Source organism: Rhinoderma darwinii, unplaced genomic scaffold (assembly GCF_050947455.1).
Source record: "Rhinoderma darwinii isolate aRhiDar2 unplaced genomic scaffold, aRhiDar2.hap1 Scaffold_69, whole genome shotgun sequence".
NCBI classification, from domain to species: Eukaryota; Metazoa; Chordata; class Amphibia; order Anura; family Rhinodermatidae; genus Rhinoderma; species Rhinoderma darwinii.
This window is the reverse complement of record NW_027464249.1, coordinates 2,195,254-2,220,787: the sequence shown is the minus strand read 5'-3', so window position 1 is coordinate 2,220,787 and position 25,534 is coordinate 2,195,254. Positions and strand designations below refer to the sequence as shown.

The 25,534-nt window shown below is 44.6% G+C and overlaps 1 protein-coding gene across 3 annotated transcripts; it reads right to left on the bottom strand.

The window, feature by feature from the left end:
• Window positions 1-16,600: 16,600 nt before the first annotated feature.
• On the bottom strand, window positions 16,601-25,394 carry LOC142728749 (uncharacterized). Of its 3 annotated transcripts, XM_075849130.1 has the most exons (5): window positions 25,306-25,394; window positions 22,883-22,917; window positions 20,540-21,529; window positions 18,117-18,151; window positions 16,601-16,761 (listed from the first exon to the last, which is right to left on the bottom strand). In XM_075849130.1, exons 3-4 carry the CDS (start codon window positions 21,260-21,262, stop codon window positions 18,143-18,145), a joined length of 732 nt encoding a protein of 243 aa, XP_075705245.1. In that variant the 5' UTR covers window positions 21,263-21,529; window positions 22,883-22,917; window positions 25,306-25,394; the 3' UTR covers window positions 16,601-16,761; window positions 18,117-18,142. The 3 variants fall into 3 exon arrangements, with proteins under 3 accessions (XP_075705245.1, XP_075705246.1, XP_075705247.1); XM_075849131.1 differs by lacking the exons at window positions 22,883-22,917; window positions 25,306-25,394 and adding an exon at window positions 22,136-22,486; XM_075849132.1 differs by lacking the exons at window positions 22,883-22,917; window positions 25,306-25,394 and having other exon boundaries at window positions 20,540-21,736.
• Window positions 25,395-25,534: the final 140 nt, after the last annotated feature.

Genomic DNA, 25,534 nt, shown 5'->3' with positions numbered 1-25,534 from the left:
GGAGCAAGCAGCAGTGGGGCCAGGAATCCGAAAGAATTACAAGCACTGAGGGAGAGCACAGGGCAGGTAATAAAGGGCAGGGGGCGGAGCTAACTCCGAGAGACCAGGCCGCGATAGGCTCTCCCACTCCTGAGCCTGCCACCCTGGTTGGTGGGAGAAGGTGTCAGTCGAACAGGTCTGGCCTCAGGTGTGGATTGATTAATCCCAGGAGTGTAGCTAGATGAAGTACCTGGCAGATCCCTAACAGTACTCCCCCTTTTATGAGGGGCCACCGGACCCTTACTAAGGGGACCCGGTTTAGTGGGGAAGAGGAGGTGGAACCTCCTGATCAATACCCCAGCGTGAACATCACGGGCAGGTACCCAAGTCCTCTCCTCCGGCCCGTATCCTCTCCAATGGACCAGGTACTGGAGGGAGCCCTGGACCATCCTACTGTCCATAATCTTGGCCACCTCGAATTCCACCCCCTCAGGGGTGAGAACGGGAACAGGAGGTATCCTCGAGGGGGACCAGGACGGGGAGCAGCGTTTAAGGAGGGAGGCATGGAAGACGTCATGTATGCGAAAGGATGGGGGGAGCTCCAGACGGAAGGATACAGGGTTGAGGACTTCAATGATCTTATAAGGTCCAATAAATCGGGGAGCAAACTTCCTGGACGGGACCTTAAGGCGCAAGTTCCTGGACGACAACCAGACCAAATCCCCGACGACAAACCGGGGGTTAGCAGAACGTCTACTATCCGCCTGAATCTTTTGTGCGCTCTGGGACGCCTCTAGGTTCTTCTGAACCTGGGCCCAGACAGTGCACAGTTCCCGATGAACCTCCTCTACCTCAGGATTATTGGAACAACCAGGGGAGACGGAGGAGAACCTAGGGTTAAACCCGAAATTACAGAAAAACGGGGAGACCCCTGACGAGTTACTGACCCGGTTATTCAGGGAAAATTCAGCAAGGGGAAGGAATGAGACCCAATCGAATTGACAGTCAGAGATGAAACACCTTAAATATTGTTCCAGGGATTGGTTGGTCCTTTCCGTTTGGCCATTGGTTTCGGGATGGAAGGCGGAGGAGAAGGACAGATCAATCTCCAACTTTTTACAAAAAGCTCTCCAAAATAAGGAAACAAATTGTACCCCTCTGTCAGAAACGATATTGACTGGGGCCCCATGGAGACGCAGGATGTGTTTCACAAACAAAGAAGCTAACGTCTTGGCGTTAGGTAGCTTCTTAAGGGGCACAAAGTGGCACATCTTGCTGAAGCGGTCGACTACCACCCACACCACCGACTTGCCCTGAGATGGAGGCAAATCGGTGATAAAATCCATGGAGATATGGGTCCAAGGTCTCTGGGGAATGGGCAAGGAACGTAGTAGGCCCGCAGGTCGGGACCTAGGGGTTTTGGACCTAGCGCAAACCTCACAAGCGGCGACGTAAGCCCTAACATCTTTAGGCAACCCAGGCCACCAATAGTTTCTGGTAATGAGGTGTTTGGTGCCCAAGATGCCAGGATGACCGGATAGAGCGGAGTCATGGTTTTCCCTGAGTACCCTCAGCCGGTATTGCAGGGGAACAAACAGTTTGTCCCCAGGGACGTTCCCGGGAGCTGCACCCTGATCAGCCGCGATATCAGAAGCTAAATCAGAATCCGTGGCAGAGACGATTATACCAGGGGGTAAAATACAAGCGGGTTCCTTCTCGGAAGGAGGATTGGCCATGAAACTACGTGACAGAGCGTCAGCCTTAATATTCTTGGACCCAGCCCTATAGGTAACCAAGAAATTAAATCTGGTAAAGAATAGTGCCCACCGAGCTTGTCTAGGATTAAGCCTCCGGGCCGATTCTAGGAAAACCAGATTCTTGTGATCCGTAAGGACCGTTACCTGGTGTCTGGCCCCCTCCAGGAAGTGCCGCCACTCCTCAAAAGCCCATTTAATGGCTAGAAGTTCGCGGTTGCCAATATCATAGTTACTCTCCGTGGGCGAAAACTTCCTAGAGAAGTAAGCACAGGGGCGGAGATGGGTGAGGGAGCTGGTACCCTGGGACAGGACGGCCCCCACTCCCACCTCGGAAGCGTCAACCTCCACAATAAATGGCTCCTCTTGGTTGGGCTGAATCAGCACGGGGGCCGAGATAAAGCACTTCTTGAGGGTCTCAAAGGCCTGGACGGCCTCAGGGGGCCAATGGAGGACATCGGCACCCTTGCGGGTAAGGTCCGTAAGAGGCTTAGCGACGACCGAGAAGTTGGCAATAAATCTCCTGTAATAGTTGGCGAACCCTAAAAAACACTGTAACGCCTTAAGGGAGGCAGGTTGGACCCATTCCGCCACAGCTTGAACCTTGGCAGGGTCCATGCGGAATTCATGAGGAGTGAGGATTTGCCCTAAAAATGGTATCTCCTGTACCCCAAAGACACATTTTTCAGTCTTAGCAAACAGATTATTCTCCCGAAGGACCTGGAGCACCTTCCTGACATGCTCCACGTGGGAGGACCAGTCCTTGGAAAACACCAGTATGTCATCAAGGTACACAACGAGAAAATTACCCAGGTACTCTCTCAGGATTTCATTAATAAAATTCTGGAAGACAGCAGGGGCATTACACAACCCAAAGGGCATGACCAGGTATTCGAAATGACCCTCGGGTGTGTTGAACGCAGTTTTCCACTCATCCCCCTCTTTGATGCGGATAAGGTTATATGCCCCCCGTAGATCGAACTTAGAAAACCATTGGGCTCCCTGAACCTGATTAAAAAGATCCGGAATCAAAGGAAGTGGGTACTGGTTCCTTACGGTGACCTTATTCAGGTTACGATAATCAATGCACGGCCTAAGACCACCATCCTTCTTCCCCACGAAGAAGAAGCCAGCACCTACAGGAGAAGTCGAGGGGCGAATGAAACCCTTGGCCAGGCATTCTTGGATATACACCCTCATCGCTTCACGTTCAGGACATGAAAGATTAAATATCCTACCCTTAGGAAGCTTGGCACCAGGCACCAAATCGATAGCGCAATCGTAATCTCTATGGGGGGGCAACACCTCGGAGGCCTCCTTAGAAAACACATCGGCGAAGTCCTGAACAAACTCAGGAAGTGTGTTTACCTCCTCCCGGGGAGAAATAGAGTTAACAGAAAGACATGACATCAGACATTCATTACCCCATTTGGTGAGATCCCCAGTATTCCAATCAAATGTGGGATTATGCAACTGCAACCAGGGAAGGCCTAAAACCAGATCAGACGATAATCCCTGCATCACCAGTACAGAGCACTGCTCCAAATGCATGGAGCCAACCAGGAGTTCAAAAACAGGAGTATGCTGAGTAAAATAACCATTAGCAAGGGGTGTTGAGTCGATTCCTACTACAGGGATAGGATAAGGTAAATCAATACAAGGCATCTTTAGAGACATAGCAAATTCCACAGACATGATATTAGCAGATGAGCCAGAATCCACGAAAGCACTGCCCGTGGCAGACCGGCCAGCAAACGAGACCTGAAAGGGAAGCAAAATTTTATTGCGTTTCACATTAACGGGAAATACCTGTGCGCCCAAGTGACCTCCCCGATGATCACTTAGGCGCGGAAGTTTTCCGGCTTCTTATTCTTGCGCCTGGGACAGGTGTTCAGTAGATGCTTGTCGTCCCCACAGTAGAAGCAGAGACCATTCATTCTGCGAAACTCCCTACGTTGTCGAGGGGACATGGAGGCCCCGAGTTGCATAGGTACCTCCGAGTCCTCCGTGGAGGGGCGAGGAGACGGGACCTCGGGGGGAATCGCAGAAAAGTCAGAGGGGAGCACACTGAAGCGTTCTAGCTGACGTTCCCTGAGACGTCGGTCAAGTCGTACTGCTAGGGCCATAACCTGGTCAAGGGAGTCAGGCGAGGGGTAGCTAACCAGCAGATCCTTCAGGGCGTCAGATAATCCTAACCTAAACTGGCACCTTAGGGCCGGATCGTTCCACTGAGAAGCTACGCACCACTTCCTAAAATCAGAACAGTATTCCTCAACCGGTCTTCTACCCTGACGTAAGGTCACCAGCTGACTTTCGGCTAAAGCAGTCCTGTCAGTCTCGTCGTAAATGAGTCCGAGGGCAGAGAAAAAACGATCAACAGAGGAAAGTTCAGGGGCGTCAGGAGCCAAGGAGAAGGCCCACTCTTGGGGCCCTTCCTGGAGTCGGGATATGATGATACCCACCCGCTGGTTCTCGGAACCTGAGGAGTGGGGCTTTAGGCGGAAATACAGTCTGCAACTCTCCCGGAAGGAGAGAAACGTCTTACGGTCCCCTGAAAACCGGTCAGGTAACTTGAGGTCGGGTTCTAGAGGTGAGGTGAGGGGTACTACTAAAGCAGCGTCACCCTGATTGACCCTTTGGGCCAGGGCCTGGACCTGTAGGGAGAGGCCCTGCATCTGCTGGGTCAGGGTCTCAAGGGGGTCCATGATAGCGTCAGCGTAGGAGAAATGGTAGACTAGGTAAGGGCTTGTAATTATGTAATGGCAGGAAGGAGGTGAAGGGAAAGTAAGCCCTAATCTACCCACCGCCCTGTCCCTGCCTACTTGCAACGACCCGCCCTAGGCGACGAGGTACAACTGGGCGGCGGTCCCTACGCTGGCTAAGTGCACAGGAAGACAAACAGGGAACACGCAAGGGAAGGGGCAGTAGCCACGGAACGCCACGAGGAAACGGGGCGGCGAACGAACAGTCAGGACCAGGACGAAGTGAGTACACCCGAGCGGACACGGAGACAGAAGCAAGCCAGGGCAAGCAAAGCAGGTCAAGCAGAACTGCAGCAAGGCAGAAGCACGGCAGAAGCAGGCTGGAGCAAGCAGCAGTGGGGCCAGGAATCCGAAAGAATTACAAGCACTGAGGGAGAGCACAGGGCAGGTAATAAAGGGCAGGGGGCGGAGCTAACTCCGAGAGACCAGGCCGCGATAGGCTCTCCCACTCCTGAGCCTGCCACCCTGGTTGGTGGGAGAAGGTGTCAGTCGAACAGGTCTGGCCTCAGGTGTGGATTGATTAATCCCAGGAGTGTAGCTAGATGAAGTACCTGGCAGATCCCTAACAATGTATATATATATATATATATATATATATATATATAGAAGATAGAAATTCGAGGCACTCACCGCTGTTTCTGTAACTTCCAACCATGTCATCAAGAAGTGACCAGGAAGCAGCATGAGCACAAAAAGCTATAACTGGGTTTGGGGGCAGCGGCGGATCATCGTTAGGAAGGCTCGGGCAGCCGACCAAGGCTCCCAGGGGGCCCATGGCTGCCAAGCCCATAACATTTATTGGCTGGGCTGCACGGGCCCCCTCAAGCCCATTGGCGCCTAGAACTGGAGGGGGCCCCGATGCTAGCGACAGCCACATTCACTTGTATCTGCATCCTCAGGACGCAGATATGAATTAATGATATAGGCTTCAGGCCAAGTTAGGACTGCAGCCTATAAGGTGCTGGGAAGACTCCCTGGGCAGGCCGCCGTGATGACGTAACTGCATCACGCTGATATGAGCATGTGTTCTGCCTGGAGACAGTGCAGCGCACCGTCCGTCGCGGGAACGGGGCAAGGTAAGTACAATGTTTTGTTTTGGAGGCAATATACAGGGGGGTGATTGCTGTGTAGCACTACATACAAGGGGAGGGGGGATATGTGGCACTATATACAAGGGGAGAGGGGGCTGTGTGGCACTATATACAATGGGAGGGGGATGTGTGTGAAGCTATCTACAGGGGCTGTGTGTGTGATGCTATCTACAGGGGCTGTGTGTGTGGCGCTATCGACAGGGGCTGTGTGTGGCGCTTTCTACGGGGGCTGTGTGTGTGGTGCTTTACTTTACCTTCTGTGAGTCACTAGATTTATAGAGAATCTGTCTCCTCTCCTGACATGTTTTTTATAGGAAATCCTTGTCTTTCACAAAATATCTTTGTGCAGTCCAGGACTGATAGACAATTGCGTGTTACCATTCCCCTTGTCAGGAGGATGTGTCCCTGCACAGTGTGATACTGTCAGTATGTAGGGACGCAGCCCTTTGACAAGGGGAATCGTAACATCCATCTGTTAATGCTTGCACAAAAAGGTAGTGGCAGGGCGGCGGAGGAGTAGGGGGGCCCCATGTTTGGGTAACAGCCCAGGGCCTATGGCCTACTTAATCCGCCACTGTTTAGGGGGCCTCGTTCTGGAGATAGGCGCCGGTCACAGAGGTGGGACTCCCATCTATCTGACATTTATGACATATCCTGTGGAGATGTCATAAATGTCCTTCATGGGAAAACCCATTGAAGGGGATAGACAAATCTTACCTGTCCATACAGAAGTGACATTAATACATTGGGAGGAGCTTTCAGTTGCCGGTTAGTTGTCCGTTCTACGATGGTTGGAAACCGAACAGTTTCTATGGCGATGACGTAACATGGGAGCCCTGCATGTTGTCCAGTGGGAGCGGAGTCTGTTTAGAAAGAGAGAAATCCAATATTTATTATAATATTACAGGAAAAGGTATAGTAGGGGATAATGTTTTATCCATAGCACCTTAAAAATCCTGATTAGAGAGCGGACCCTGTCCCATATATACATATAACTGAACAGTACATTATATACAGTATATATGAGGACAGTAAAGAGGGAGTACAGTATATACAGTGAGGACACGTCCTATATATACATATAACTGAACAGTACATTATATACAGTATATATGAGGACAGTAAAGAGGGAGTACAGTATATACAGTGAGGACACATCCTATATATACATATAACTGAACAGTACATTATATACAGTATATATGAGGACAGTAAGGAGGGAGTACAGTATATACAGTGAGCACATGCTCCATACATATATACATACGACTGAGAAGTACATTTTGTTTCCGGACAGTCTGCAGGATATTTATGTAGTGGAGCCCCCAGCAAGGCACCTCCGCCCTGAATATGTGCAGATAAGGGACTCCAGCAGATCGCTTGTTAGGTCCATGTAGAAGCTCAAACACTTCATGGTCCTTAAGAATAAGTTGAGGGTGATGCATTGTCACAGGCACAACTAGAGGTACAGGCCTGGTTATCCATATTTGTGGCCCCGAGTGGCCACTATTTTACCACTGATCTCTATAAAATGGCAATATAATAGGGATTTTCCGGTTTCATGTAACTAGATGCTTAAATTTCGTATAATGAAAAGTTCGGCAACTTACTAATTCCTCAGCATTTTTAAGATATCTGTTTGGGGTCAGTGAATGGGAATATTCTTGTTTATATCCAGGAACATGCCTGATATTTCTCGCAGCTGATAGTTTGCTACAATTGGATCCATTCTAGGTCAGGATTTTCCTCACTGTTTCTGCTATTCATGCCCTCCGGCTTACTCTCTGCTCTGTAGAAGTTCCAGATTTGGGGGTGGGTTGTTGTTAAGGGCAGATGGGTGAAATGTCCAAGGCCCGCTTGCTTCATCATCTTGGTACATACAAGCAGAGCAGCCCCAGGCTACTGCACATGCCCAAAAACGTCTTGTATTATTCCATGTGCAGCACTAGGTGGGGAGGGGGCAAGTGCCAAAAGAACGTTTACCCAACCGTGCACCACAGTTAGAGGCTGCCATTGGGGTTGCATACGGTTTATTTACTTACAGACGCAAATCCTATAAACCTAGAAATTCACGGTACTGATGTCAGCTTTCTGTAATTTAACCACTGGGTGACATACATATACAGTGCCATGCAGTTAGCAGAAAGTACCGTAAATGTACAGTACTTGGATGGTGCGGGAAATAGCGTAGATCCCGGCACGTTACCCCTCAGTTGCTGTGGTCAATAGTGGGGCATCTACATGGGTAAACAGATGGCGGGGGCTTCTTCTGTCACCATCAGCGCAATCGCAGGTTCCTGATAGGTGCCATGGCAACCGGCGGCCTAAACAAGGCTCCCAGGTCTGCCATGTGTGAATGCTTATAAAGCCATGCCATTATGTACTCAACGCCTTTGTTGCAGAAGTTTTGTTGTGTTACTGGTTGCCCTTGGATCCGACCATAACCCATTCTCCTGGCTATGGTCGGGAAAAGACACATCCCGACCATAGTATGGCTTTGTGGTCGCTTTCAATGTTCTCATGAACACGCTTTATTTCGTTTTCACTCCGGAACATCCAATTATTCCCGAGTGCTTGGTGTAGCTGCAACTGCGCATGCGCAACATTAGCGCTGCCCAAGTCCCCGCCTGCACTCGGGAACTGGCAACTGTTCCCGAGTGCTTCTACTAAACTTGCATTTCAGCAAGACTGTATGTACCCGGGAACCGGCGACTGTTCCCAAGTGCTTATTCTAAACCTGTATTTCAGCGTGCGCTACTGCTCATGCGCAGTCACATCGCTGTCTTCTGTAGATGTTTGGAGGTGTTGGGTTTGGATAAGGGTATTTATTCACCACACTCCTTTCGTATTGGGGAAGCCACGGAGGCTGCGTCATGGGGTTTGGGGCCTGATGTGGTGAAGCGCATAGGTCGTTGGGATTCTGGGAGGTATAAGTCCTACGTGCGTCTCCACTTTATGTGATTTGTTTTCTCGTCTCAGCATGCTGTTTTCGGTTGGTGTCATCGTTGTTATTCTTCTATTTCAGATGGTTCACCTGCACTGGTGTGGATTCTTGGGCACTCATATGTGCACTGGGGGGCGTTAAGGGCTGATGTGCGGCCAGATGGGCGGCAACTGGGGTTCCAAAGGTCGTCGGTGGTGATACGCTGGCTGGGCACGCGCGGCATGGTGTGGAGTCGAGTTTTGCCGGATTTCCATCGGTATGCGCAGTTGGATCGGGTTCCTGATTTGTTGGTCCTTCATGTGGGGGGGGAACGACTTAGGTACTCGTCCGTTTAGAGAATTAATTCGGGATGTTAAGTATGACCTTCTCCGGCTTTGGTCCTGTTTTCCGAAGGTGAAGGTGATTTGGTCGGAAATCGTGCCGCGGAGTGTATTGCGAAATGCGCGTTCGGTAGAGCGTGTAAACAAGGCCTGGGTGAAAGTTAATCGGGCGGTTTCCAGCTTTGTGGTGAAAAACGGGGGTTTTTTTGTGCGGCACTATGATTTCGAGGATGGCCAAGGGAAGTATTGGCTAGGTGATGGAGTGCATCTGAATGCGGTGGGCATTGACCTTTGGGCTTTGCGGATTCAGGTGGGAATCGAGCGCGCAATGATGGATGGTGGGGGCTTGAATGCTTAAAGGTGGTCTAAGTATGCTCGTGTGGCGGATTGGGGGGTCCTTGGAGTTGGTGGTAATTTGAAGTGGGGGATTCATCAGAGGTATGGTCCCTAACAAATACATAATTGCTCATGGAGATGGGCGTATTTTGGACTCCTGCTGGGTGGTGTCCCGGGGAGTGGTTTTACATACTTGGCAAGCCAACTGCGGAGCAGAAAGGTGCCTCTGAGCCTGTAGGGAGATGGCTGGGGGTAAGTAGCTATACAGGGGGCAGTTAGGCGCCAAAGTTTTGGAGCTCCAAGGACTTCCCCTTTCCTAGTAATGTTATTTATAAAGTTATGTTTTATGTTCATGTAAATTTGATAATAAAATGGCTGCTGTGGCCGAAATTTTCCAACCCACTGTCTCGTGTGTCTCACTGGGGATGGGGGAGTGACATGGGAGGAGGAAAAAAGGCCTGGAAGCAAGAAAGGGGGTGGACGGTATGAAGGGAAGGGTAAGCAAAAGGGTTCGAAATGGGGCGAGCTCTGTAGTAATCCCATGGTCAAGAAACAGCCGGACACATCAAGAAGTGATTGGGGGAGGCAGACATGACCAGGGTTGCAGGGGAGAAGGAATGAGGTGAAAAGTTCAAATGGAGGAGGGGGAGGAAGGTGGAGGAGAAAGGGGGCGAGGTTAACAGAGGGCATATAGGAAGGGTGAGGGACAGGTTTGCGCCATTCACGCCCCAGGAAAACTGTTTAGACCTTGTCCCGCCCGCCCTCCCTTAAGGACAGGTGTTATGTTTTGTTTAGCAATGTGTATTCTTTGTTGCTGCTGGTGTTTTTTCTTTTACAGGAGTCGGCTGGTGGTGACTGGTAGGAGCGGAGTCACGGTGGCTTTGTTGGCGGATTGGGGGGTCCTTGGAGTTGGTGGTAATTTGAAGTGGGGGGATTCATCAGAGGTATGGTCCCTAACAAATGCATAATTGCTCATGGAGATGGGCGTATTTTGGACTCCTGCTGGGTGGTGTCCCGGGGAGTGGTTTTACATACTTGGCAAGCCAACTGCGGAGCAGAAAGGTGCCTCTGAGCCTGTAGGGAGATGGCTGGGAGTAAGTAGCTATACAGGGGGCAGTTAGGCGCCAAAGTTTTGGAGCTCCAAGGACTTCCCCTTTAATAGTAATGTTATTTATAAAGTTATGTTTTATGTTCATTTGTTAATAAAATGGCTGCTGTGGCCGAAATTTTCCAACCCACTGTCTCGTGTGTCTCACTGGGGATGGGAGAGTGACATGGGAGGAGGAAAAAAGGCCTGGAAGCAAGAAAGGGGGTGAACGGTATGAAGGGAAGGGTAAGCAAAAGGGTTCGAAATGGGGCGAGCTCTGTAATCCCATGGTCAAGTGAAAGTGACATCAAGGGCTTTCCCAAGTCAGGAGTTCCCGGCCAGTGAGTGCTTGCGATGCTCTGGCCGGGGACTCCAGAGTTTAAAGCCAAATATGCATATTTAAAGCCATATATGCACAGTAAAGTGAGAGGCTTTCTCTACAAGCGTAATTCCCGACCACAGCGCTGCCACCGCTCCGACTTGGAATTCTCACATTACAAAGCCCCTAATGTCACTGTCTATGTACAGACAGTAACATCAAGGGATCCTCCAGGAGCAGAATCCATATATGGACAGTGACGTCAGGGGCTCCCTCCAGGAGTGGAATCCCCAGCCAGTGCAATGCCAGTGTTCTGGCCTAGGATTTTGGCATCTTAAAGCTCCTAACGTCAGTGTCCATTTATGGACAGTGTTGTCAGGGGCTTCCCTAGGAGCAGAATCCCCAGTCAGAGCGTTGCTAACGTCAGGGGCTTTCAGAGCCTAGTGCTTAAAGTAACGCTGTGCCCGGGGAGTTCAGGTGATATATCCCACTCTATGCCTATACAGCCTTCCGTTGGAGGTATACGTAGAGACTTCTCCCGACGCATACCTCTGACCAAAAGAAAAAATTGAACGTGAACATACTCCAAGAAGCCCACAGCTCTGAATAAATATGGTGCAACTTGGGTTGTCAGTGCTGCACAAACTGACATCTACACCAGTTAGCATAGATGTCAGCTATAATATCCGCAGGTGTAAATTAAATATGTCATGCAGGAGATCTGCTCTCCCGCTGGTCCCGACTTACTAGTTGAAAAGACGCGAAAACAGCATAAAGTCTCAAAAAGCTAACATTTTTACTCAAAAAGGCATGCGCCAAAATTTCCCATTACATTACTTTACAATATCATGTATTATAAAGACATTTACTTTTGAGCTACTTTGACAAAATCGTTAGCAAATGGAAAAAAAAACACCAAGGAAAAAAATTTAATAAAAAAACTACGGCCTCCTCCATTTCCCCTCTAGCCGTCCTTTCCATCTCCAGAATGGTGTGTTTTCTGCCATTTTAGGTAGAAAAAAATTATATTTGCTCACCATTTAGGCAAAGTAGCAGGAGGGTATATTATGCAGCTTCTCAAACTCTACCTTGAAGAGCTGTGTGGTTTGTATTTTAATAGTAACTTTTTAATCTAAATTTACTTTTTACTCTGCCTGACTTGGTATTTATTTGTTCAGAGTTTCAAGCTCACATTGACTTGGTCCTCCCCTATAGGACCTCTCTATCTGTTGAACTAAGTATCATTACTAAAACTTATCTGAATCTGATTCTTAAACATCTAGCCATTACTTCTGATCATACAGTACTGTCAGGCAAGCATATCAAATTCAATCACACAATATTAAAATAAGTAAGGAGCATGGATGCATATCAGCATTACATACACATGGGAAGAACTTTTTATTGTCAAACCTTGCTCTAAAGAGCTTAAAACAATACTTTCAATTCATTAAAGCTCATATCCGACTACCTTAATTCATTTACCCTACCTTAACAACTAACAATGTCACTTGTTGTGATAATTGACTTTTAAGTCCTAAAGCTGGTTACATGAATGCAATGGGGGAATTTATTAGGACTGGCATTTCATATACCGGTTTTAAACAGAAACCTTCAGAAGTAAGTTGCCATAAATTTACTAAGAAGCGGACGGCTCTTAATAAATCTGCCGCAACATGGGCTGTCAGGACTCCACAAACTCACAGCTATGCCAGATACAAGCTTGCATATATTTCCGCTATGATTTACACTAATTTCTGTTGTGTTTATATTGAATCTGTCGTGCAGCAGAACCCCCTACCGCTGGGACCCACTTCCTGTTTGGAAAGAGGCGAAAGCAGCATAATTTTCCAAAAAAACATAATTCTTTTTTAAAACAGGCGTGCAACATAATTTGCAACTTTTCTTCTGTCAGATAACTACCGCAAGATATTTAATAGGTCTCCCTCAATGTCTTTAATTTGACCCATAACATTGCTTTACAAAATCAAGTATTATAAACACATCTACTTTTGAGTTACTTTGCCAAAATTGTCAGCAAATAGAATAAAAAACACCTAGGAAAAAAAATGCAATTTAAAAACACCGGCCTCCTTCATTTCCCCTCTAGCCGTCCTTTTCATCTCCAATATAGGTGTGTTTTCTGCCATTTTAGGTAGAAAAAGAAAATAATCAATTTGCTTACCATTTAGGCAAAGTAGCAGGAGAGTATAGTATGCAGCTTCTCAAACTCTAACTTGGTAGGGAGCTGTCTGTTTTGTTTTTTTTTAATAGTAACTTTTTATCTAGTCTAGAACATCATGTTCAATCACACAATATTAAAACATACGTAAGAAGCATGATTATATATCAGCATGGCCCTTAATAAATTTGATACAACTTTGGCTGTCAAGGGTCCACAAACTGAAATCGACGCCAGAAACAATCTGCCATGGATTTCCGCTATAATTTACGCCAATGCCTGATGTAACTTATAGTAAATCTGTCGAGCAAGAGGACCTCACCTCCCATTGTTGCATATAACCAATGGGTGGAATTAAAAAAGACTGACATTTTTATACACCAATATTAAACCGAAGCCTACTGAAATAATCTTTGAACTATTCGGACCCCGGTCTAGAGCATCGGTAGCACTCTGGTCGGAAATTCCAGTACTAGTGGGGCCCCTGACGTTACCGCCTTTTTATGGACAATGACGTCAGGGGTTCCCTCTAGAAGTCGAGTCCCCAGCCACAGCTTTGCCAATGGTCTCGTCTGGGACACTTGCATTAGAAAGCCCCTAACGTCACTGTCGATACATGGACAGTAAAGTCAGGGGATCCTACAGAAGCAGAATCCCCGGCTAGAGCATTGCCGACGCTTTGGCCGGCGATTCCGGCATCTCAAAGCCCCTAACATCACTGTCCATATCTGGAGATTGACGTCAAGGGCTCCTTCCAGGAGCGGAATCACTGGCCAGAGGATTGGCAACGCTCTGGCCTGAAATTCTCGCATTACAAATCCCTTAATATTACTATCTATGTAACGTCAAGGTTTCCTCCAGGAGCAGAACCCCTGGCCAGAGCATTGCCAATGCTCGGGTCGGGGATTCCAACATCTTAAAGCTTCTAGCGTCACTGTCCATATTTTGACCCTGACATCAGAATCTCCCTCCAGGAGTGGAAATGCCCAGCTAAAGAAATGCCAAGGTTCTGGCCCAGGATTTTGGCATCTTAAAGCTCCTGAACTCACAGTCCATTTATGGATAGTGTTCTCAGGGTCTCCTCAAGGAGCGGAATTCCCAGCCAGAGCGTTGCCAACGTTCTGCCTATGGATTCTGAGTTTTTAAGCTCCTAACATCACTGTTCATATATGGACAGTGATGTCAAGGGCCTTCCCAAGACAGGGGCCCCCAGCCAGAGGGCTTTCGATGCTCTGGCTGGGGACTCCATAGTTGAAAGCCCCTGACATCACTGTCCATATATGGAAAGTGACATCACAGGCTCCCTCAGAACCGATTTTCCCTGCCACAGCATTGTCGATGCTCTGGCTAGGGATTCCAGCATCTCAAATCCTCTGACGTCACTGTCCATATATACACAGTGACGTTAGGGGCTTCCTCCAGGAGCAGAAAACTTGTCCAGAGTGTTGCCGATGTTCTAGCCTAGGATTCCGGCATCTTAAAACCCCTGTAGTCACTGTCCATATATGGGCAGAAACGTCAGGGGCTTTCCCGAGCCTAGTGCTTAAAGTAGCTCTGTGCCCGAGAAATTCAGGTGACATATCCCACTGTATGCGTATACAATGGTATACGTCGAGGCCTTCCGTTGGAGGTATACGTACAGTCTTCTCCCGACGTATACCTCAGTCGAAAAGAAAAAACTTAATGTGAACATACTCTAAGAAGCCCACAGCTCTGAACAAATTTAGTGCACCTTGGGTGTTCAGTGCTCCACAAACAGATACCTACGCCAGCTAGCATAGATTTCAGCTATAATATCCGCTGGTGTAAATTATATTAAATCTGTCATGCAGGAGGTCCCCTCTCCTGCTGGTACCAACTTACTATTTAAAAGATGCGAAAACAGCATAAAGTCTCAAAAAGCTAACATTGTTACTCAAAACAGGTGTGCGTGAAAATTTCCAATTACAATACTTCACAAAATTACGGATTTTAAAAATGTTTACTTTTGAGCTACTTTGCCTAAATTGTTAGCAAATGGAATAAAAAAACACCCAGGAAAAAAAAGCAATTAAAAAACTATGGCCTCCTCCATTTCCCCTCTAGCCATCCTTTCCATCTCCAAAATGGTGTGTTTTCTGCCATTTTAGGTAGAAAAAAAAAATCTATTTGCTTACCATTTAGGCAAAGTAGCATTAGAATATAGTATGCAGCTTCTCAAACTCTACCTTGGAGAGCTGTCTGGTTTGTATTTTAATAGTAAGTTTTTAATCTAAATTTACTTTTTACTCTGGATTTTTTTTTGGTTCAAAATTTCGAGCTCACATATTGACTTGGTCCTCCACTATAGGACCTCTCTATCTGATGAACTAAGTATCATGACTAAAACTTATCTGAATCTGATTCTTAAACATCTAGTTACTACTTCTGATCATACAGTACAGTCAGCCAAGCATACCAAGTTACCAAGTTCAATCACACAATATTAAAATGAGTAAGGAGCATGGATACATATCAGCATTAGATACACATGGGTAGAACTTATCATTGTCAAACCTTGTTCTTAAAGCTTAAAAAAATGGTTTCAATTTATTAAAAATCATATCCGACTACTACCATAACCAGTTGACAGACATCAGGGGCTCCTTCCAGGAGAGGAATCACTAACCAGAGCATTGCCGACGCTCTGGCCATGGTTTTCTGGGTTTTTAAACTCCTAACATCACTGTCCATATAGTGAAAGTGACATAAAGGGCTTTCCTAAGTTAGGAGTTCCCAGCCAGTGAGTGCTTGAGATGCTCTGGCCGGGGACTCCAGAGTTTAAAGCCAAATATGGATATTTAAAGCCATATATGCACAGTAAAGTGAGAGGCTTTCTCTACAAGCGTAATTCCCGGCCACAGCGCTGCCAACGCTCCGACTTGGAATCCTCACATTACAAGGCCCCTAATGTCACTGTCTATGTACAGACAGTAACATCAAGGGATCCTCCAGGAGCAGAATCCATATATGGACAGTGACGTCAGGGGCTCCCTCCAGGAGTGGAATCCCCAGCCAGTGCAATGCCAGTGTTCTGGCCTAGGATTTTGGCATCTTAAAGCTCCTAACGTCAGTGTCCATTTATGGACAGTGTTGTCAGGGGCTTCCCTGGGAGCAAAATCCCCTGTTAGAGCGTTGCTAACGTCAGGGGCTTTCCGAGCCTATTGCATAAAGTAACGCTGTGCCCGGGGAGTTCAGGTGATATATCCCACTCTATGCCTATACAGCCTTCCGTTGGAGGTATACGTAGAGACTTCTCCCGACGCATTCCTCTGACGAAAAGGAAAAATTGAATGTGAACATACTCCAAGAAGCCCACAGCTCTGAATAAATATGGCACAACTTGGGTTGTCAGTGCTCCACAAACTGACATCTACACCAGTTAGCATAGCTGTCAGCTATAATATCTGCAGGTGTAAATTAAATGTCATGCAGGAGATCCGCTCTCCCGCTGGTCCCGACTTACTATTTGAAAAGACGCGAAAACAGCATAAAGTCTCAAAAAGCTAACATTTTTACTCAAAACGGGCATGCGCCAAAATTTCCCATTACATTACTTTACAATATCATGTATTATAAAGACATTTACTTTTGAGCTACTTTGACTAAATCGTTAGCAAATGGAAAAAAAAAACACCAAGGAAAAAAATGTAATTAAAAAATTACGGCCTCCTCCATTTCCCCTCTAGCCGTCCTTTCCATCTCCAAAATGGTGTGTTTTCTGCCATTTTAGGTAGAAATCAAAAATAGATATTGGGATGCACTCCTCAATCAATTGGCGTGGTGCTAGTAAGGTAGGGACGAGAATCCCACAATATTGAAAATATACAACCCCAGCACTCACAGAAGTACGCAAAAGATCCAGATGCAAACAAATTTAAGTTTTATTGCAACAAAAGATGGTAAAGTTGAGGTGGAAAGCGACTTGGTAAAGACGTTTCGGCCGAACCTCGGCCTTTGTCACGGTCGCTAAAATGATAAAGAATAAAATGCTTTTACAAAGTTGGCAATAAAATTTACAAAAATACAGTATGAACAAATGAAAATAATAATATGAAAATAACATATATAGATGAGTTATCTCTGTTTACATGAAATTATATAGCGCTGTCACCTCAGATATACACAGAGAACAATTATTATACATTATAAGGAAAAATAAAAATATTTTAATACTGAACTGTATAAAGAAAATTGCGTGATCAATTAGTGGAACACGTAACACAAGAATTAAGGAAATCATAATCATCTATGAAAGAATAAGTCATAATGATCTATAAAAACAAGACTAGGGGCTGAATAGTCAGAACAAAATTAAGTTAAATATGCTCAAGGAGGATCTAGCAGTATATAACTGTATGTGGCATAAACAATCTGGAAACCTCTGATGGTGATGCAATACCTAGGTTACATATATTGATTTAGTTTTGTTATTGTGGTGGGGAGAGGAAAGAGTCCTCACTGTAGACCATACCATAAAGTACCGGTAGAAAATAAAGGACAGTGTGAAAAGGAACAAACACTAGAGGATAAACTAAAGGGAGAAAGTAAGAGGAAAGACATGTGCTGCTGTACCTGTAAGACGATATCACTGGTATGGGTTGTCCGCCGGATATTCCCTGTGTGTCTGTGCTATGTGAGTTGCGTCTGTGTTTATACCAGACCAACCGGAACTGATGTCAGTGGTACAGCCAGAGCCGTCTAACAGCTGATATGTGAGTGCAGTGAATATTCATGAGGTAATTATAGCAAGGGACCGTGAAAAAGAAACCTTCTGGGAGTATTGACAGAGCCATCTAGCTGCTGATATGTGAGTGCAGTGAATATTCATGAGGTAATTATAGTAAGGGACCGTGGAGAAAGAGAGCAAAGGGACCTAGCAGCTGATGTGAGTGCAATGAATATTCCTGAGGTTATTATAGTAAGAATGTGTGTTAGTGTGTGTATATATATATATATATATATATATATATATATATATGTGAGTGGCATGTAATGAAGGAATGCAACTATATAGAGAAGTATGTTGACAGAAACTGATTGGACGCTATCTAGTTGCCATGACAACGAACCAGAGAAGGAAAGGGACCGTATGTCTGAAGGTATAGATGATCTCAGCCCATGTGTATGGGATGTCAATGTAAGGATAGATGTAGGAACGGTATAGAAGGTGATAGTAGTCATGGCAACATGGAGAGAAGGGAAAATTAGAAAAATTAGAAAAAATTTTGAAAAAATAAAAAATAAAAATCAGAAAAAATATATATGTATAAAAATGAAGGAATAAAGATGAGATTTGACAGCCGGTTTTATGGTACTTTTACCTGGTCCATGTGGATGTGTTTTTTCTCTAGCGTGTCTAGAAACAGAAAAGACAACAAATTAGAATATGCAAGTCAAACAAGATATAGGAACTGGCATTAATACATGAACTGCACAGAAGATAATAGGGTTTCGTATCAATTCATTAGGTCAAATTCCCTATTGAGACCCCTGGGACTTAAGGTTTGTAATGTATGTATCCAGTAGGATTCCCGTTCCTTAAGTAAATGTATGTGGTTGCCACCTCTACGTGGTTGAGGAACGTGTTCAATTATCTGGAACTGAAATTGGGAAAGTTGATGATTAGCCTTACTGAAGTGGTCTGGTAATGGTAACCAGTTTTTGTTACAGCGGATAGTAGATTTGTGGCTTGTTATGCGATCCCTAATGTGTTGTGTGGTTTCGCCCACATATATTAGCCCACACGGGCACTTTACCAGGTATACCACAAAATTGGTATCACATGTATAGAAGCCTTTTATGGGAAAAGATTTATTAGTGTGGGGATGCTGGAACCGATCACCCTTGATAACGTTGGAGCAGCATGAGCAATGGAGGCATGGGAAAGTTCCATTATGTCTGGGTCGTAAGAAAGTTTGTCTGGGCAATTTAGTGTTGCTGCCAATGTCTGCTCTAACCAATCTATCCCTGAAATTGGGTGGGCGTTTGAGGCACATCATCGCAGGCGACTTAAATTCTAGAATGGTCGGGTAGGCTGTACTGAGGTGGTGCCAATGTTTTCTAATAATTTGTTGGAATTTTGGAACCAAAGGGTGATATGTATGTACAAACAGAATTCTATTTAGTTTAGTGTCGTTGCGGGTGGTACAAGGTGTGTGATCTTCTTGAATCGTATTATGCAGTTCTTGTTGAAGTATCCGTGAAGGATAACCTCTGTCTTTGAATTTGTCAGTCATTTCTTGTAATCTAGTGTGTCGTGTTGTCTCATCTGTTACAATCCTAGAGATGCGTTTATATTGAGATTTAGGAAGTGAGGTTTTAGTTTTATACGGATGGTTACTCTGGAAATGGAGCAGGCCATTTCTGTCTGTGGGTTTGGTATATAGATCGACAACTAGATGGCCAGTGTTATTTTTCTTAACCAACGTGTCCAGGAAGCTTATCTCCTGTGAACTCAGATTTAATGTAAATTGTAGACCCTCACGTATGGTGTTAATTTCCTGGACAAAATCTATGGCAGATTGTTCAGTACCTTTCCATATGCAAAATATGTCATCTATATATCGATGCCAGCAGATTGCATTATCCCTGAATCTAGGATTGGTGTAAATGTGGGTAGATTCGAATTCTGCCATGTAGGCATTGGCATATGGAGGAGCCATGTTAGAACCCATAGCAGTGCCATTGATCTGTTTATAAAAGATGTCCCCAAATAAGAAATAATTCTCATTCAGAATTAATTCGAGTAGTTCTAAACATAATGATTTGGAATTCATGGACATATCGGTAGTGTCCAGGAGGCTACTTGTGGCTGCTAGGCCATCTTGATGTGTGATGGATGTGTATAAGCTATTGACATCCAATGTAATTAGGAGGCTAGTAGGCTCAATCTGATGTAGACTTTTAATAATCTGTAAAAAATGGCTGGTGTCCAGGAGAAATGATTTGTTTTTTTTAATGAGGGGAGTCAATATTTTTTCTAAAAAGATGGCTAATGGGGATGAAATAGAGTCGGTGGAGGCAACTATTGGTCGACCAGGGGGATTGATTAAAGACTTGTGAATTTTTGGTAGGACATAAAATACGGGAGTTATTGGAAACGGATTCTGTAAAAATTTGTGTGTTTTGTGATCAATTGTATTAATATCAAGGTGATGATCAATGATGGAGTTGATTTTATGGCGTATATCGGAAATAGGGTCTCTTGGTATTTTGAGGTAGGTGTTACTATCAGTAAGTTGGCGATTGATTTCAGAGACATAATTATTATAATCAAGTATTACAATGGCCCCTCCCTTATCGGCTGGTTTAATTATGATTTCCCGGTTATGTTGTAAATCCCTTAAGGATGTCCTTTCTTCAGTGGACAAATTTTTTTGATGGGGATAGTAGCCCAAATTGTAATCGTGCAAGACGACATCAATGTCTCTTTGTACAAGTTCAATCACCGATTCTGTAGCGTGGTAGATTTTGGGGGGAGCAAAATTGCTTTTGCTACGGAGGCCCAAATTAGAAATAGAAATTTCTGAGCACACGTCTCTAGGCTGTTGGGAAGTGGATAGATCAGTAAGTCCAAAGTGTGTCTTGAGTCGTAATGATTTGTAAAAGTAGTTCAATTCCTGCTGGAGAATGAACGTATTACAGGGGGCGGTGGGGCAGAAGGACAAGCCTTTCTGTAAGACTGACAGTTCTGTTGGCGTAAGGGAATGAGAGGAGAGATTGACGACCAGGTGGTTCTTCCTACCTGGGACCTCGTCTGTATGTTGGTGTCTCGACCTCGTCCATCTCCTCCCCGCCCGCCTGGTGGTCCGTTTCGGCCTCTCCGATTGCCTAAAAAACGTGGAGGACGTCGACCAATAGAGGAGTCGCTGCCAGAACTGGAGAAATTTTCTGTTTGTTGTCGTGGTTGGCGCCATGAATTTGCGTAAGTTGACGACTCGTTCCATCGGTAAACCCTGTTGTTATCGTAATCCGTTGCGTCCCTCTGGAATTTATCACGTTTTCTTAGTTGTATGGTCTTAGAAAAGTCGTTGATGGCAATGTCGGTACGTGTTTTCAGATTCTCCCATTCACTGGGGCTTAGAGTTGCTGATAGTTGATTTTCCAAAGCCTTGATTTTAATATCGGATTCTGAAATTCTGGTTTGTAGATGAGAAATAGTAAGTAGAATCAAATCCAGTGAGCATTTGTTTAAGATCCTCTGGAATTGTTGACAGTATTCTTCATCGTCAGAAAAGAGGGTTGGTCGAAGGTGACTCCTGAGGCCACGTGGTATTCTCTCCAATCTATGATATTCCGCCAGAGTTGTGCGATGCAGGTCATAGGAGGTATATTTTCGTAGTTCCTTTTCGTAGTCTCGTGTACGTAGTTCCTGCGGAGGAATTCTCAAAAAGTCTCCTGAGTTGGTGACTTGTGCCAAAATATTGGCCGTGGTAGTGGAATCGAAGGCAAAAGTTGATGACGTCATCTATATCAGGGTGCAAGACATCCAAGGTACAGTAGTAATCAAAAATAGATATTGGGATGCACTCCTCAATCAATTGGCGTGGTGCTAGTAAGGTAGGGACGAGAATCCCACAATATTGAAAATATACAACCCCAGCACTCACAGAAGTACGCAAAAGATCCAGATGCAAACAAATTTAAGTTTTATTGCAACAAAAGATGGTAAAGTTGAGGTGGAAAGCGACTTGGTAAAGACGTTTCGGCCGAACCTCGGCCTTTGTCACGGTCGCTAAAATGATAAAGAATAAAATGCTTTTACAAAGTTGGCAATAAAATTTACAAAAATACAGTATGAACAAATGAAAATAATAATATGAAAATAACATATATAGATGAGTTATCTCTGTTTACATGAAATTATATAGCGCTGTCACCTCAGATATACACAGAGAACAATTATTATACATTATAAGGAAAAATAAAAATATTTTAATACTGAACTGTATAAAGAAAATTGCGTGATCAATTAGTGGAACACGTAACACAAGAATTAAGGAAATCATAATCATCTATGAAAGAATAAGTCATAATGATCTATAAAAACAAGACTAGGGGCTGAATAGTCAGAACAAAATTAAGTTAAATATGCTCAAGGAGGATCTAGCAGTATATAACTGTATGTGGCATAAACAATCTGGAAACCTCTGATGGTGATGCAATACCTAGGTTACATATATTGATTTAGTTTTGTTATTGTGGTGGGGAGAGGAAAGAGTCCTCACTGTAGACCATACCATAAAGTACCGGTAGAAAATAAAGGACAGTGTGAAAAGGAACAAACACTAGAGGATAAACTAAAGGGAGAAAGTAAGAGGAAAGACATGTGCTGCTGTACCTGTAAGACGATATCACTGGTATGGGTTGTCCGCCGGATATTCCCTGTGTGTCTGTGCTATGTGAGTTGCGTCTGTGTTTATACCAGACCAACCGGAACTGATGTCAGTGGTACAGCCAGAGCCGTCTAACAGCTGATATGTGAGTGCAGTGAATATTCATGAGGTAATTATAGCAAGGGACCGTGAAAAAGAAACCTTCTGGGAGTATTGACAGAGCCATCTAGCTGCTGATATGTGAGTGCAGTGAATATTCATGAGGTAATTATAGTAAGGGACCGTGGAGAAAGAGAGCAAAGGGACCTAGCAGCTGATGTGAGTGCAATGAATATTCCTGAGGTTATTATAGTAAGAATGTGTGTTAGTGTGTGTATATATATATATATATATATATATATATATATATGTGAGTGGCATGTAATGAAGGAATGCAACTATATAGAGAAGTATGTTGACAGAAACTGATTGGACGCTATCTAGTTGCCATGACAACGAACCAGAGAAGGAAAGGGACCGTATGTCTGAAGGTATAGATGATCTCAGCCCATGTGTATGGGATGTCAATGTAAGGATAGATGTAGGAACGGTATAGAAGGTGATAGTAGTCATGGCAACATGGAGAGAAGGGAAAATTAGAAAAATTAGAAAAAATTTTGAAAAAATAAAAAATAAAAATCAGAAAAAATATATATGTATAAAAATGAAGGAATAAAGATGAGATTTGACAGCCGGTTTTATGGTACTTTTACCTGGTCCATGTGGATGTGTTTTTTCTCTAGCGTGTCTAGAAACAGAAAAGACAACAAATTAGAATATGCAAGTCAAACAAGATATAGGAACTGGCATTAATACATGAACTGCACAGAAGATAATAGGGTTTCGTATCAATTCATTAGGTCAAATTCCCTATTAAGACCCCTGGGACTTAAGGTTTGTAATGTATGTATCCAGTAGGATTCCCGTTCCTTAAGTAAATGTATGTGGTTGCCACCTCTACGTGGTTGAGGAACGTGTTCAATTATCTGGAACTGAAATTGGGAAAGTTGATGATTAGCCTTACTGAAGTGGTCTGGTAATGGTAACCAGTTTTTGTTACAGCGGATAGTAGATTTGTGGCTTGTTATGCGATCCCTAATGTGTTGTGTGGTTTCGCCCACATATATTAGCCCACACGGGCACTTTACCAGGTATACCACAAAATTGGTATCACATGTATAGAAGCCTTTTATGGGAAAAGATTTATTAGTGTGGGGATGCTGGAACCGATCACCCTTGATAACGTTGGAGCAGCATGAGCAATGGAGGCATGGGAAAGTTCCATTATGTCTGGGTCGTAAGAAAGTTTGTCTGGGCAATTTAGTGTTGCTGCCAATGTCTGCTCTAACCAATCTATCCCTGAAATTGGGTGGGCGTTTGAGGCACATCATCGCAGGCGACTTAAATTCTAGAATGGTCGGGTAGGCTGTACTGAGGTGGTGCCAATGTTTTCTAATAATTTGTTGGAATTTTGGAACCAAAGGGTGATATGTATGTACAAACAGAATTCTATTTAGTTTAGTGTCGTTGCGGGTGGTACAAGGTGTGTGATCTTCTTGAATCGTATTATGCAGTTCTTGTTGAAGTATCCGTGAAGGATAACCTCTGTCTTTGAATTTGTCAGTCATTTCTTGTAATCTAGTGTGTCGTGTTGTCTCATCTGTTACAATCCTAGAGATGCGTTTATATTGAGATTTAGGAAGTGAGGTTTTAGTTTTATACGGATGGTTACTCTGGAAATGGAGCAGGCCATTTCTGTCTGTGGGTTTGGTATATAGATCGACAACTAGATGGCCAGTGTTATTTTTCTTAACCAACGTGTCCAGGAAGCTTATCTCCTGTGAACTCAGATTTAATGTAAATTGTAGACCCTCACGTATGGTGTTAATTTCCTGGACAAAATCTATGGCAGATTGTTCAGTACCTTTCCATATGCAAAATATGTCATCTATATATCGATGCCAGCAGATTGCATTATCCCTGAATCTAGGATTGGTGTAAATGTGGGTAGATTCGAATTCTGCCATGTAGGCATTGGCATATGGAGGAGCCATGTTAGAACCCATAGCAGTGCCATTGATCTGTTTATAAAAGTTGTCCCCAAATAAGAAATAATTCTCATTCAGAATTAATTCGAGTAGTTCTAAACATAATGATTTGGAATTCATGGACATATCGGTAGTGTCCAGGAGGCTACTTGTGGCTGCTAGGCCATCTTGATGTGTGATGGATGTGTATAAGCTATTGACATCCAATGTAATTAGGAGGCTAGTAGGCTCAATCTGATGTAGACTTTTAATAATCTGTAAAAAATGGCTGGTGTCCAGGAGAAATGATTTGGTTTTTTTAATGAGGGGAGTCAATATTTTTTCTAAAAAGATGGCTAATGGGGATGAAATAGAGTCGGTGGAGGCAACTATTGGTCGACCAGGGGGATTGATTAAAGACTTGTGAATTTTTGGTAGGACATAAAATACGGGAGTTATTGGAAACGGATTCTGTAAAAATTTGTGTGTTTTGTGATCAATTGTATTAATATCAAGGTGATGATCAATGATGGAGTTGATTTTATGGCGTATATCGGAAATAGGGTCTCTTGGTATTTTGAGGTAGGTGTTACTATCAGTAAGTTGGCGATTGATTTCAGAGACATAATTATTATAATCAAGTATTACAATGGCCCCTCCCTTATCGGCTGGTTTAATTATGATTTCCCGGTTATGTTGTAAATCCCTTAAGGATGTCCTTTCTTCAGTGGACAAATTTTTTTGATGGGGATAGTAGCCCAAATTGTAATCGTGCAAGACGACATCAATGTCTCTTTGTACAAGTTCAATCACCGATTCTGTAGCGTGGTAGATTTTGGGGGGAGCAAAATTGCTTTTGCTACGGAGGCCCAAATTAGAAATAGAAATTTCTGAGCACACGTCTCTAGGCTGTTGGGAAGTGGATAGATCAGTAAGTCCAAAGTGTGTCTTGAGTCGTAATGATCTGTAAAAGTAGTTCAATTCCTGCTGGAGAATGAACGTATTACAGGGGGCGGTGGGGCAGAAGGACAAGCCTTTCTGTAAGACTGACAGTTCTGTTGGCGTAAGGGAATGAGAGGAGAGATTGACGACCAGGTGGTTCTTCCTACCTGGGACCTCGTCTGTATGTTGGTGTCTCGACCTCGTCCATCTCCTCCCCGCCCGCCTGGTGGTCCGTTTCGGCCTCTCCGATTGCCTAAAAAACGTGGAGGACGTCGACCAATAGAGGAGTCGCTGCCAGAACTGGAGAAATTTTCTGTTTGTTGTCGTGGTTGGCGCCATGAATTTGCGTAAGTTGACGACTCGTTCCATCGGTAAACCCTGTTGTTATCGTAATCC